Here is a 14,674-nt window from a genome sequence, read left to right on the forward strand (position 1 = left end):
GTTAGATGCACACAGTGTGATGAAAATCACCCCTGTTCAGAGGGTTTGCATAAGGTACTAGCTGGGTCCCATTTCAGCCCTATTTTGAGGATGAGCTGGTCTTGAATGGTGCTGAGGCCTTCTCTGAGCTCTTTGCATGAGCTGAGCTTCACCCAGTACAGAATCAGTGTGAATTAGCAGCTTTAATTCAATAGGAAAGTCTGATGCCGTAAATATGGTACTATTGAGTGGCTTTGTTTTATTTATTTATTTATTTAAATCATCTATCATTCCTGCAGTAGTGTGACGTTAACTCCTGCTGGAAATGACAGTGTATGGCTGTTTGCCTTTCTATTCAAGGATTTCCATTGGCTCTGATGAGACCTATATATTCAAATGGCTGCCATGTTCTGTTAAGAATTTAGTATCATTACTAATCACAATATATTTGGACAAATGTAAAAGAACTTGCTATTTTGCCCAATTATCATAACTGGATTTATTTTGAAACTATCTATTTTCATGTGTGTGAAGGGCTACAAGTGTTGTCTTATGTACTGATTCTTCAACTGCCCCATCTTTCTGAATTTTGTACCAAGACAGAAGGACTACAAATTTTGTATTCTGGACAGTTTACATTGATTTTACTATTCATGTATCTCTAGTCAAAAGGGCTTAATCACTTCTAAAAAAGAAATGATTTGTAGCAAATCTTGTCTCTTTGCATGGCTAAGGAGATGGTAGAGAGCCTGGGTTATTCTTTTCCTTTAGTTATTTTATGAAGTAATAACAGGATATGGGTATGCATAATCCATTAATTATTTAAACAACAAACAAACCTTTTTTCATGAATCCTTATTACCCGTGAAAATGGCAATAATTAATGCAATGCTAAGGTTGTACTGCTGTGCATTCATAAATCAGGTGGACTGCGTACTAATAACTTCCCCCTTTTGCACATGTATTACAATGCAATCTTTTAATATCACATAAAATTTCTCTGATGCACAGTCACATAGATGACATTTAGAAGGTCACACTCTATCTCTCAAATGAGACAATCTAAAAGTATTACTTTTTTTCTTGCACCCTGCAGTGAGCTTTGTGCATCTATCTGGGATATGTTTAGACAGTTTTAAAATATATTATTGGAAGTGTTATTTGTATCTCTCCATTTCTAATGTCAGATGCCTAATTACCAGGATTCAGGATGCGAGAAAAATTGAAAGTAATATTTTAAAACATCCCCAGAATAGCTGTTCTATATATAAAAATGCTTTACAGTCTGATATTGGAGCATCTTTCAGGGCTAGAAAAAATGCTATATGTTCTATTAGTAAGCAGAAGAATTGTCTCTTTCCATTGGTTTAAAACTTCTTTCCAGATCCTCTGGTGGAGTAAATCAACATAGCTCAACTGAAATAAATGCAGCTACATCAATTTACACCAATTGAGGATTTGATCCTTTGTCTAGTCTCGAGGAGTCATGATATATTAAACCTTAAATTTATCATTGAGACAGGACTGATTATTGCCTGTTCAGAATTACTCAGTAAAGATTCTAGGAGTGGAATCCCACATTTGGAAGAAAGAAGGAACCATTTTTGTGGAGTTTTTGTTTTAATGGTGATTGAAGGCACCCTGATGATTGGAATGTAAGGAACAAAATGGCCCCTTGCTAACTCCTGTCTGCCTGCAAACCTATCAGGCTGTGGTTACAATCTGCAGACTTTGACAAACCTCATATGTGGGTTGGAAACCCAGAAGATGGAGCCAGAGAGCAACATTCAAGAGTAGGGAGCAGAGAGAGCTCGCCAGTGCCACAGTCAGGTGTAACTATCAATGGGAAGACAGGACAGTGCTTTGGCTGGTAACTCAGCAGAAGGCAAAGTTTAAAAAAAAGTCAAGTTGGTTTAGGTTGGACATTAGGGAAAACTTCCTAACTGTCAGGGTGGTTAAGCACTGGAATAAATTGCCTAGGGAGGTTGTGGAATCCCTATCATTGGAGATTTTTAAGAGCAGGTAAGACAAACACCCGTGAGGGATGGTCTGATAATACTTGTCCTGCCACAAGTGCAGGAGACTGGACTAGATGACCTCTCGAGGTCCCTTCCAGTCCTAAGATTCCATTAAAATATTCCCAGGTGAGGTGGACTGGTGGGCAGAATGAAGCTGAAACAGTTAACACTGGATTTATGGTTGCTCAGGCAATTGTGGTGGGAGGGCTCAGCCCAACCCTCCCCCCCCCTTTGTTCCTTTGTTCCAGTGGCACAAACCAGCTGTGAAGCTGGCAGATCTGGCCCTCTAAGAGGGAATCCACAGGTGACATGCTGTAGTGAATCCAGCAGAAAGGGGGAATGACTAGTGTCCCTGTGCTCTGTGATCCCTTGCTGCTGGATGGTCCCCATGAGGCTATGGAAAGATGGACATAAGCTAGAGCAGCCTATAGGCTGCTCCAATTTATGTCTGAGACGGTTTCAACCCCTGCCAGCCCTAGCATTGCAGGAATGTGAAGGAGGTTAAAGATTACCATTACACCCCACCTCCCCTAGTCTTGCAGTGAGCACAGTTCAGACAGGATGAGGGATATGGTCCACTATCCGTATAAACAAATATTGTGCTGCCAGTGCCAAATATAAGTGGCATTTAATTTTAATCCATCCTGTTGATGTAACCAATGGCGAACGAGGGACTGAGTGTTGATGATACCATACATACTGTAAATAGAAGAGCTACATGTTAACATAGAAACCATGACACAGCATGCCTTCACCTCCACCTGAAAATCACTTGCTTGTACAGAGTCATAAAAGTGCCATAACAATATAAAATTGGGGCTAAGTGTCCAAAAGTGTGGCAGCACGAATACTGCTTCTCATATGACTATGGCACCACATAGTCCTCTACAGCTGGGGACACCATAAAAAGACACGAGCTATCCCATCCTTCTCCTCAGGAATACAATGCTCATCATCATCATGGTTGAAAGAGAGCACCCTGTGTACTGTTGCTGCGGTGATTTGCTAGGTGTCAAATCCTACTTACTGCAGATGTGTGGAGCCCTCCATGCCTGCCATGGAACTTCTATCTTGTGTCACTAGGGCAACCTATTATATGTAATGTATACAGATTGGGTGGGGGAGGGAAGGGAGACATGATTTCAGGTGTGCCAAATCTCCAGCACCAGTGTGACTCCCTGAATAGTTGCACACCGAGGCCAGTGGATCTGCTGCCATACAGATGCACTAGCTACTCCTTCGATAGAATAGACAAATCGGGGCCGGAAGAGAGTAGTAGCCTCCCCAGAAATTTAGAGATTGCATAAATAAATAAAGGAAATACTGAGTTTGAAACAGAAGTTTCTCACTTTATTAAAAGTGGACAAATTTAGTCCTGGTACAAAATTACTCATTTTTTTGAACATGAATAAAAATAATAACATATATTCAAAAAATGTTCCAAATGATCTTTACCCTGGGTTTCCCGAAATGAATTCCTCTGCAACATTTGCAAGCTGTCGCTTTTTCCCTTGCATACATATAAAATGTTATCTGTGTGTATATGTAAAATCATACAGTATTGGAGGTGTGATTGTCCCATTGTGGATCAAAGCCATGTTTTAGCATAGCAGAGAGCATTGAAACTACACTCACAGTGTTGGTTGCTGGTATCACCAAAATCATTTTCATCCACATCATCACTTCAGAAAACAGCTGACATTTGGTTTGGCTGAGTGAACTGAGATATTTATGAACTGACTTCAGTGATCTTTCTGTAAGCTGACAGTTGGCTTGCAACAGATGAAGCTGAGTAATCAGAAAATCATAGATGAAATTGGAACCATTCACCTGAAGCAGGCCATGAACTTGCATGTTTGGAGTTATGAGAGTTTCAAGATTTTGAATATTTTGGTAGCCTTTCTGTTCAAATATTGATTGACTAATGGACATTGTAAAATCAGTTACTTTGAGGTAGATATACATACAACATTCTTTTGCTGCACTGGGTTCATCTGTGCCTGTTTGCAGTTTCTTGAACTTTTATCTTTTATGCTGACTGTCTCCAACTTGAAACTTTTCTGGGGGATTTGCTCCCAAAATAAGTTCTAGCTTTCATCTGATTGGATGGACTAAGGTAAATTAAGTGTCCTTTTCATAAAAGATTGGCCTTCTGTTGCTGAAATGTCTGACACTTGCAGAGTTTTGGACATACCATCTAGCACATTGAGAACTTTTCAAGCAAGTTCAATACCAAAAAGGAAATTCAACTTTCCATTTGAGTTGTTACACCATCAGTTTGAGTGCTCATTTCAGAACCTTTTGTTGCATCCTTTGCAACCTTTGGAGATGCTCAAAGCGCAAGGTAGTTCTTAGAAATTGAAGCCAGTGCTTCTGCAGAGAGTCCACTTTTTTGGACAGAGGATATTGATGCTTGGCAATGTACTTAACACTTCATATTTAACGGGTTGAAATGTAATATTTCATTTGGGTGATTTTAAATTACATTTTGTGACTTTTTTGTAAATAGTTTCAAGGGTAACTATTAGGGTTGTATTATTTTTAAAAAGTCCCGGCATGCCAAATTCAAAGCATGTCGATAGCAATGAGTTATGTAGCTCATGCGGTCTAATTGTTACGCCTGATACTAAGCCTGCCATATTAGCACGACCCTCATAACGTCCATGATAGTTGCTGAGCCTCTGATTTAGACACAATAGTATATCTTTAATTACTGACACACATACCTCTGCAGACGTACAGGTTATATTGTACAATCCAGTGAACTCTTCATCAACATTCATGTCATCATCCACATATCACATCCATAAAATCACTTGCTCTTTGATGGAGAATTCCATTGTTTCAGCTACCATAATTATAGACCACTTTCCAGGAAATTTCTCAGAAATCTCCCTCCTGGATTTAAGACTCATGGTTTCCACTATCTCATTTTGAATAACTGAATTTATCTTGACTCTTTTTTTCAACCATATGGAAATATCAGGATTATATTCTGCCTGCAGACAAAACAGTTGAACATAGTTGCAGTCAAGCTGTCCACATAAGGGTGTATTTTCAGCTTGTTCAGTATAATGGCCCTGAAATGCAAGTCCTCGTATGATAAGATAATGTATGCTACTTAGTATTTTTTATTAGAGTTGTCTAGTTTCTTATGAGAGTTTTGAAAACTTAGCATATCACCAGCATTCATTGTGATATTTTGAAGACTATCAACTGCTTGGTGGTGACACGAAAAAGCTTTTAATCAGCCATGATTTTATTTTAGCACCTTGACAATATACTTTTGGTTTTTGTATTCCATTTAATCACTACCATTTTTCTGAAGGGCTGGGGTTAAAAAATGTTCTCTATGCTCCTGCAGGCCTGATATTGGACCATACAACAGTTCTACTGCCAATCTGTGGTGAAGTAAGGCATAACCTGGTGGCTGTGCAGCAGCACTAATTAATGGTGGATTGGGTACCATTGCACTCATCAGTACTTTTTACCTTGTACTTGTGTGTGAAATTCTTTGCACCAAGCCAAATTAATCTCTGATTAGAGCTGGTTGGGAATTTACCACCAGGATGTGGGAAAGCCAGGTTCAAGTTTCTGATCTGCCTGATGCAAACAAGGGACTTGATCGTGGGTCTCTCACATTGAGTGTCCTAACCATCCGGCTACAGAGCCAGTCTCTGGCTGTCTCAATCTCTCCTGATGGAGCAGTTCTACTGTGTATAAATAATTAAATATTCAGTGGCCAACGTTCAAGTCCCTGGTCTCAGTCAGGCAGAGGAGGGATTTGAAATATGGCTCTCACATCCCAGATGAGTGCCCTAACCACTGGGCTATTGGATATTTTGAGGTTGACTCTTCCTGTGTGTGTGGGTTGTTGTTTTTTTTTTTTTTTTTTTAAATATACAAAGGTTCCAGTATGGAACCTAATGCCAAAAACCTCGAAATTTTTCACAAAATGGAATTCTTGTTTTCCAGACAGCCCTAGCTCTGACTGGGTGCCATCCTACGGAGCAATCACAACTTCTAGCTGGCAGCTTTTAAGATAAGTTTTTCATGTCAGTTGCTACAAACTTCTTCATTTTGCACATGATACGAGAGCCTATCTGGAATATAAATCCTCATGCATCAAGGCTTATGCCAACCTAGAACTAGTGTGGGGGAGGGGCTATAAAGAAACTTTCCTTGTACGCAGGTTATTCTTGCATCTTCACAGAAGCACGTGGGACTAGCCACTGTCAGAGTTAGGATACCACATTATATGAACGTTAGTGTGACCCCGTGTGTCAGTTCTGTGTTCCTGTGCATATAGCCCTGAATTAGGAACTTTGGTTCCAATTCATCCAGTCATAGCTTGGACATGTAGTGGAGTGTGGTGGCTGCAAAAAGATTGTTGTGGCTCCCTTATCCCTGGCTGCTTGGCCTCGGTAGAAGTTAAAGCAACAGGGAATCTATTCTAACTTATGAGCTTTTACCACCAGGGATCATGCATAGTGGAGCCTGGCTTCATGACATTCCTGGCACACCCACTGTCCACCCAGCCCCAAACAGGTTCCCTTCTCCCCTTATTATACTGAGGAGGTGGGGGACAGCTGGCCTAGGAAGTGGCTATGCCACCTACATCAGTCTAAAGCTGTCAGAAATTTCCCTATGCAGGGAAATTGTCCAGTACAAATATCAAGTTGGCAAGCTTAAATCATGTTATCTGGTGGAGTAGAGAACCTGGGCTGTTGAGCCTTATCCTGCATCTACTGAACTGAAGTGATAGACAAAGCTCCCATTAACTTTAGCAGTGCAGGAGCGGGGCTGTATGAAGTGATGCACGTGAGGAGATCAATTGTTGTATATTAATATTTCAGTAGTTTGTAAATGAGATTGTAGGCCTGTTAAGAAAGGAAAAGCTGTACATTCTACATGTGACAGTATTTCTGACTGGCTTATAGTTTTAAATGAAATCTGGTCAAGTAAATCAGCAGTTTAATAGGATTTAAAATGGACAAATGCCATCTTAATATCAACTGGATGAACACATTGCTATAGAATAGGCACATTTAAAAACTTACTTTTTTGACCATAAAAAATCATGTGCCATGGTCCCTATTTGCAAAGATGGAAATGCATACCAAAGTTAGGTTATGTGTAGTTAGTCAGGGTAACAGAGCTAATCTGTGAATAATGATCCAGTATATCAACCTAGTAGGTCCTCCTGACATCTATCATTGAACCCTACCCAAGATATTTGAAAGTAGAACATCAAAAATGAATGTCATCTGACAGCAACCAGATCCCTACCAGAGTTAAAATAGCCTTGGACATGGAGTTCATGATGTGCAATACGCAAACGGTACATATCCGTTTACTGTGGGTGTTGTAATGGTGAGGTTGTTTGAACTAAGTCCATGCATTACATTATTTCAATACCCAGCTCCTGGGTCATAGATAAAAAAGCCTACATTAGAAAGCTGCTTCACCTAAATTATTTCATGAGTCATAGCAGAATGGTTGGATTTATGCATAAACTTTGATACTCATTGTCCAAGCTTCATACCATACATAACAAAGATACACATAATTTAAGTTGGGTAAATTATCTTCTTGCTGCTTTGACCCAGCTATAGTTTACAGATCTATACTATGCACCTCTTTATATTTTTCATTTTGTATTTGAGAATGTTGTGTTACATTTGTAAACTTATGTAATAATGTGAAAATGGTGCAGACAGACAAGAACACTTGTTTTTGTTTCACTTAAACATGCCAACCCCAACTTTTGTATACTAAAGGATCTGACAATGCTGTCATTACCGTGGCAAAAGTCATAGTGATTCAGTGAAATTTTTCACTGAATAAGGATTGTAAGATATGGCCAAAAGATGTAGAAACAGCAAAATATGGCGTATTGCATAAAAGGATGGACAATGCAATTCTATTTGAGTATGGCAATTTTCTGCAAAGTTAGTCAGTAAAAATGTCATTATGGGGTTCAATGTTTGTTGTTTTTCTGTGACTATCTAGTTATTCAGTCTACCAATTTTATCATTTTTTTGGTCTATCTAGTTGTATGTAATCACATCTTATTCTACCTAGTATCTAATCTTATTTATCTTAATCTGGTCCAGATATTCAAATCTAGCTAATCTAATTTAACAGTATCTAAAATCTTATCTAATTTTACCTAATCTTTTCTAATTAACCATTTCTATCTTTATATCTACTTATTGTAATCTAACTATTCTACTTTAATTATGTATCTAAAAATCATATGTATTTGATTTTCTCTGTATAATTTTTCCTGTCTATTTAATTTATCTGCCCATTTGCAACACACTCCTCATGGTAGCTGAGTATTCTCATTTATTATTTTATTTTATTTAGTATTTGTATTGTAATAGCACCTAGCAGCCCCATTGTGCTAGGTGCTGTACAAAAAGGTGTAAAAGGATGATCTCGGAGGCTTTTCATTATTTCCATATCAAATTAGCTCAGTTTACAAGTAAAAAGGTGGTTTTCTGAACTGCTAGTAATGCAAGCTCATCCTGACATCTGAAAGTCCAGCTGAATTCTTTTTAGCTCTCTCACCAGCAACCCTAACAATTCTGCAATTGAAATTTAATTAACAATTCTGTGGATGGTGCATGAGCCAACAAAGAATCCTACTCATGTTCCTGTAGGTGTTAAGCTTCTGCAGTGCTGACAGGACTAAAAAGGAGCAAAATCTTATTTTTGTCAGTTAAGTGATAGTTATGACTTTAAATACATACAGGGAGCAGAGCTGTTGAGTTAGAAGGTGTCAAAGCCACTTTTTAGGTGATAACTTCAAGTGAAAAATCTAATCAATTAGTAGTAAGTTATTCAGAATATTAGAATACACCTCTACCCCGATATAACGCGACCCAATATAACACGGGCTCACATATAGAGCGGTAACCCCGGGGCTCCGGCAGTGGGGCTTGGGTGGTGCTTTAAAGGGCTTGGGGCTCTGGCTCCTACGGGGAGCCCCGGGCACTTTAAATCACCTCTGGAGCCCTGCCACCGCTACCCCGATATAATGGGATTTCACCTATAACGCGGTAAGGATTTTTGGCTCCCGAGGACCGCGTTATATCGGGGTAGAGTTTACTACCACCATACCTGCTTCCTACCTCTCACTTTCTCAGGACTTGTAATATCTTGCTGTGTATTTATATGACTGTACTTTGACAAAGTTAAAAGAATGCTCTACAGGTAGCTATTTAATTCTGGCCCTTTACACAACCATCCTGTATGCTGAATGAGGAAGGGGCTGTCTCATTTTAATGCAGGGCAGGAAGGGTTCTTGACTTAACCTGTTCTTAAAAACCTCCAAGGATGGGGATTCCACAATCTTCCTTGGAAGCCTATTCCAGCACTAACTTCCTTTATAGTTAGAAAGTTTTTTTTCTAATATCTAACCTAAATCTCCCTTGCTGCAGATAAGCTGATTACGTTTTATCCTACCTTCAGTGGACATGGTGAACAATTGATCACCATCCTCTTTAAAATATCCCTTAACGTATTTTAAGACTATTAGGTCTCTTCCCTTCCCTGCCTCACCTCCCATCTTCTTTTCTCAAGACTAAACATGCCCAGTTTTTTAACCTTTCCTCATATGTCAGTTTTTCTAAAGCTTTTTGTTGCTTTACTCTGGCTTCTCTCCAATTTATCCACATCTTTCTTAAAGTGTGGCACTCAAAACTGGACACAGTACTCCAGCTGAGGCCTCACCAATGTTGAGTAGAGTGGGACAATTACCTCCCATATCTTATAAATGATACTTCTGTTAATACATCCGAGAATATTCGCCTTTTTCACAACTGCATCACATTGTTGACTCAATTTATGATCCACTAAGAACCCCAGATCCTTTACAGAGCACTCCTGCCTAGCCAGTTATTCTCCATCTTGTATTTGTAAATTTGATTTTTCTATCCTAAATGTAGTACTTTACACTTGTCTTTATTGGAATTCATCTTGTTGATTTCAGACCAATTCTGCAATTTGTCCTGGTTGTTTTGACTTTTAATCCTGTCCTCCAAAGTCCTTGCAACCACCCCCATTTTGGCATTATCCACAAATTTTATAAGCATAATCTCTTGCCAATGAAAATATTGAATACTACTGGGCCCAGGACATAGTCTTGCGGGACCCCACTCAATACACCCTCCCAGAGAACCATTGATAACTACTCTTTTGAGTACAGTCTTTCAATCAGTTGTGAACCCACCTTAGAGTAATTTATCCTAGACCATATTTCCGCAGTTTGCTTATGGGAATGTCGTCGGACTGTGACAAAAGCCCCATTAAAATCAAGACCTATAATGTCTTCAGGTTTCACCTTATCCACTAGGCCAGTATCCCTGTCAAAGAAGGAAATCAGGTTGGTTCGGCATGATTTAGTTCTTGACAAATCCATGCTGACTATTACATATTACCCCATTATCCTCTAGGTGCTTATCAATTAATTGTTTAATAATTTGTTCCAGTATCTTTCCAGGTATTGAAGTTAGGTTGACTGGTCTCTAATTCCCTAGGTCCTCTTTGTTCCCCTTTTTAAAGATATGTGCTATGTTTGCCCTTCTCCAGTCCTTTGGGATCTCCCCATCCTCCATGAGTTATCAAACATAATCACTAATAGTTTGGAGATTGCTTCAGCAATCTTAAATACCCTAGGGTGAATTTCATCAGGCCCTGCCAATTTGAATACATCTAACTTATCTAAATAGTCTTTATCTTGTTCTTTCCCTTTTCTGGCTTGTGTTCCGTTCTCCTTATTGTTAATATTAACAGTGTTAAGTATCTGATCATTTTTAAACTTTTTAGTGAAGGCTGAAGCAAAACAGGCGTTAAAAACCTCAGCCTTCTTGATATCATCATCATCATTCATATGCACAATGGGGGGAAATTAAAGTTGCACTGGCAACCTTAAATCTAGCTTTTTCTCACTGGTGAGTGCTTGACTTTGCAAGCTAAATAAAATGTTCTTTGAACACAGGTTTTGTGTATGTAATTATGTAGGGTTTTTTTTTTAAGGAAAAAGGTGAAAACAAATTCTTATATATACAACCCCTCATCATTAGCAGGGTAAGAACCCTAAATCTACAGCACATAATCGATCACTTGAGGTACTGGATTAACTAAATTAACTGGCAGCTGCTGTTTTTGTGGTAACATGGGCCTGGCTATAGAATATTCATGTCCAGTCTTCCAAAATTTTCCTGAGGAACACAAGTGAGAGCTGTGGTGATTGTGAACATATTATAACCTAGCAAACCTGAGTTGTTATGGAACAAAAAAAAGGCACTTCTCTAGCCTCAGGGAGTCACCCCTGCAGAATTAAAATGGAGATATTATAGCTTCTCAAAAATGGTTGCAAGAATCTATTATAATGAAAAAGTTAGGCAACCGAAATATATCAACTCCCCTTATAATATCCACTCACTTTGTAATAGTGGATATAATAGATCAACTCTCCTTATAATAACAACTTTCCTCTTAAAGGAACTCAAAACATTTTTCAGACTTTACATATATAAAAAACATTTTACTCATCACTGAAATGCATCCACTTGTAGATTGGCACCCCGTAACTATAGAAATGAACAGCAACACTTGCGTTTAATTTGAACAAATGCTCTTTTCTTTTTCTGAAATGCTGCTGGATTTATGGAAATGAAATCTTGGCTCTGCTTCTTTTTATGGAGTGTTTTCTTTCCTTCCAGTGTAAACAATTGCTCATAATCAATCTCCCAAATGTTAAAAAATATAGCAAGCATGATTACACAAGTAAATATTGAAGCTTTAGATTTCATGACTGTAGTGGAGTCAGTTAAGGCTTGAAACTGTCTCCTGTGTGCTCTTCCCACAGTTAGAGATGGTTTTGCATTGCAAATCTAAATACTTCTCTTTTGTTGTTTAACATTGAGCAGAGTTCTTTCTAATGTATAGTTCTTCTTGGAGAGTGTCCTTGTGGGTGCTCCGCTATAGGTGTCTTGACACCCAAAGTGGAGCACCCACAGGGACAACCATCTCAAGGAACCTCAATTACCGCACAAGGTAAGTAACCTTCTCTTCATTACCTGAACCAATATTTTTTTCTTCTTATCTTTAGGTCCCAATCCAACTCCCATCCAAGTAAATGGGAGTCTTCCCATTTACTTTAATGGGAGTTGGATCAGGTCTCTAAGGCTGTATTTATTTATTTTTTACTGAATTTATGTATATAACTTCTGAACAGAGGTAGGCAGTTGAGAATCAGAACTTGAAGGAAGTAAATAAATTGAAAGATTTTTATTGCATGAGTTTTCCACTGAATTAATGTGTTATCAACCAAAAAAGCATAAGCAAAGTCTGACGTTATATAGGCATTGGAAAAGATATAGGGATTCTAGAGTAAAAATTATAACAGCCTTTTGAAGATCACCTAACAGATTAATTACTAGTAAAAACTTGAGCTGTACATCTGCCACAGTGCTTAGATTTTTCTCACAGATAATGAATCATCTCACACAGTTTCCCCCAGTCATCAGTGTTTGGTGCCACACTACACTGTCACCCAGTGGCATATCACATCATGTGTTTTTAGATTTTAAAATAACATGTTTTCTTTGTGCATGTTTCCTGCAGGAATTCCATGTGACTTGAATTTTAATGTAGCTAATAATTAATGTGGACAATTTTACTTTGTTTTCTACTGATTGAGAAAAATTATTTCAGATTTTTTGGGAAGTCTAACGCCGTGTGTGGCAAGGTGAATGTGATCTATTATATTGCATACGGAGAGACTCAAGCACACATACAGCCTTACATTAAACCTGTTACTTTAATTTTGATTTTATCTAATCTTGAATTACAGAGTTAAGCTGCTTTTTTCCACTTAATTCATAATTAATTCATAATCAGTGCTGAGTTTCAGAATAGCTGTTTATGTATGTTTCAAGGCAGTCCAAGTAATGTTAGTGACCCTTAAAAGTATATTGTAGACATTTCATATAGGTATTTTTATACATTTTTTTCCAGGATACCTTTGTTGCTGTTCCAGATTTTAAAAAGGCTTTTTTGCATAACTAAAGATTCCTTCACAATGTTGATTGTACTTTTATGTAACTCTTTTTTACATGTAAAGAGAGATTTCATACTAACCCTTTCTGTTTTGTTTAGGGAACAGCAGTTTTACAGCCTGGAGTCTTACCAGCTCTCCCAGGTAGGAGCCCATTTAGTTGATTGGTTTGCTAATAATACTATTTGTAATCCCAATTTGCCAAAAAGGTGGGAGGGGGAGAGAGGCAAATTGAAGGCCAAATCCTGCAGTCGGTAGGATTGTGGACCATGTAAGGACTGTACGTTCAGGACTGAGTTTCTTTGTGGGAAAGGATTCCCCCTGCAGTTGGTTATTCTAGTGCAGTCTGGATGATTTACATTTTGTAAAATATATTAAAAACCTGTAGTGTCTTCAACTGCTGTTCAACGCAAGGCATGGGTTCACAAACTTGAAAAAAGTATTTAATTTAGAGGTAAGGTTGCTCAAGTGCATTTCCTACCAATACAATCAATAAGGTCAGGGTCTATGGTGAAGGCTCCAGTAGCATCCAGAGTAAACTCAATTCACATGCCTTCCACCCAAACTCATTCATATCCCCAGGCACCTGAAGACTCTTCACCTCCACAACGCGCTTCCTTTCGCTGCGCACATAGAACCATTCATAATGTACACATCCAAGACCTCTAAATAACATTCAAATGCATAGGGCCAGATCCTCAGTAAATCAGTACAGCTCCATTGTGGAACTACACTGATTCACAAAAGCTGGAAAAGAAGCTACAAATCTGGCTCACAAGATTAACTAGGACCTCAGGTTATTTAGGTAACGACAACTTGTTATGTACTTTTGCATGGAAACTGTCTTACTCTCCCTAAGGTCTCTGTCTAATTTACCATATTGTTCCAGCACCTTCTCTTTCAGAGAAAGGTATAACACGATCTAATGGCTGGAAGATGAAGCTATACAAATTCAGACTGGAAATAAGGCGTAAATTTTTAAAGGTGAGATAATTAACCATTGGAACAATTTACCAAGGGTGGTGGTGGATTCTCCATCACTAAGTATTTTCAAATCAAGATTGGATGTTTTTCTAAAATATATGTTTTAGGGATTATTTTTGGGGACATTCTATGGCTTGTGTTATACAGGAGGTCAGAGTAGATGATCATTATATTCCCTTCTGGCCTTGGAATCTATGAATCATCTCGATCTCTGATAAGATTTCATCTTTATCTTAAAAGAGTACAGTCAGTCTGGGGTATGTAGCACCCCCACATTGTCTTCAGTGAAGACAGTTGCAAAGAAGTTGTTTAGCAACTCTGCAACATCCTTATCTTCCTTAACTGCTCCCTTTACTTCCTGGTAGTCCAATGGACCCACTGAATTTGTCCCAGGTTTCCTGCTTCTGCTATACATAAAAAACAAAACAAACAAAAAATTGTGTTTACATATTTGTTTCTCATTTTATACCATCTATCCTACTTCTAAGGCTTTAGCAGCTGGATTTTATGAGATCATGAGTAGATTGATTCCAGAATGAACAAATCAAACAGATTTCTTAGCCCCAGAAAATCTTTCTAATGAAGATCACTTGTTATTGGAATGATTTGCATTATGTAAGAT

General features: G+C 38.4%; 1 protein-coding gene across 3 annotated transcripts in view; it reads left to right on the forward strand.

Annotated features, from left to right (window-relative positions):
• The window catches only part of DOK7 (docking protein 7), a 93,803-nt gene that overhangs the window by 58,173 nt on the left and 20,956 nt on the right, over positions 1-14,674 (forward strand). For all 3 annotated transcript variants that reach the window (XM_054031010.1, XM_054031009.1, XM_054031011.1), the window contains one exon: positions 13,170-13,212. In XM_054031010.1, the coding sequence (XP_053886985.1) occupies positions 13,170-13,212 (43 nt within the window). The remainder of the gene's footprint in view (positions 1-13,169; positions 13,213-14,674) is intronic.

The sequence above is a fragment of the Malaclemys terrapin genome, chromosome 5 (genome assembly GCF_027887155.1).
Source record: "Malaclemys terrapin pileata isolate rMalTer1 chromosome 5, rMalTer1.hap1, whole genome shotgun sequence".
Lineage (NCBI taxonomy): Eukaryota > Metazoa > Chordata > Testudines > Emydidae > Malaclemys > Malaclemys terrapin.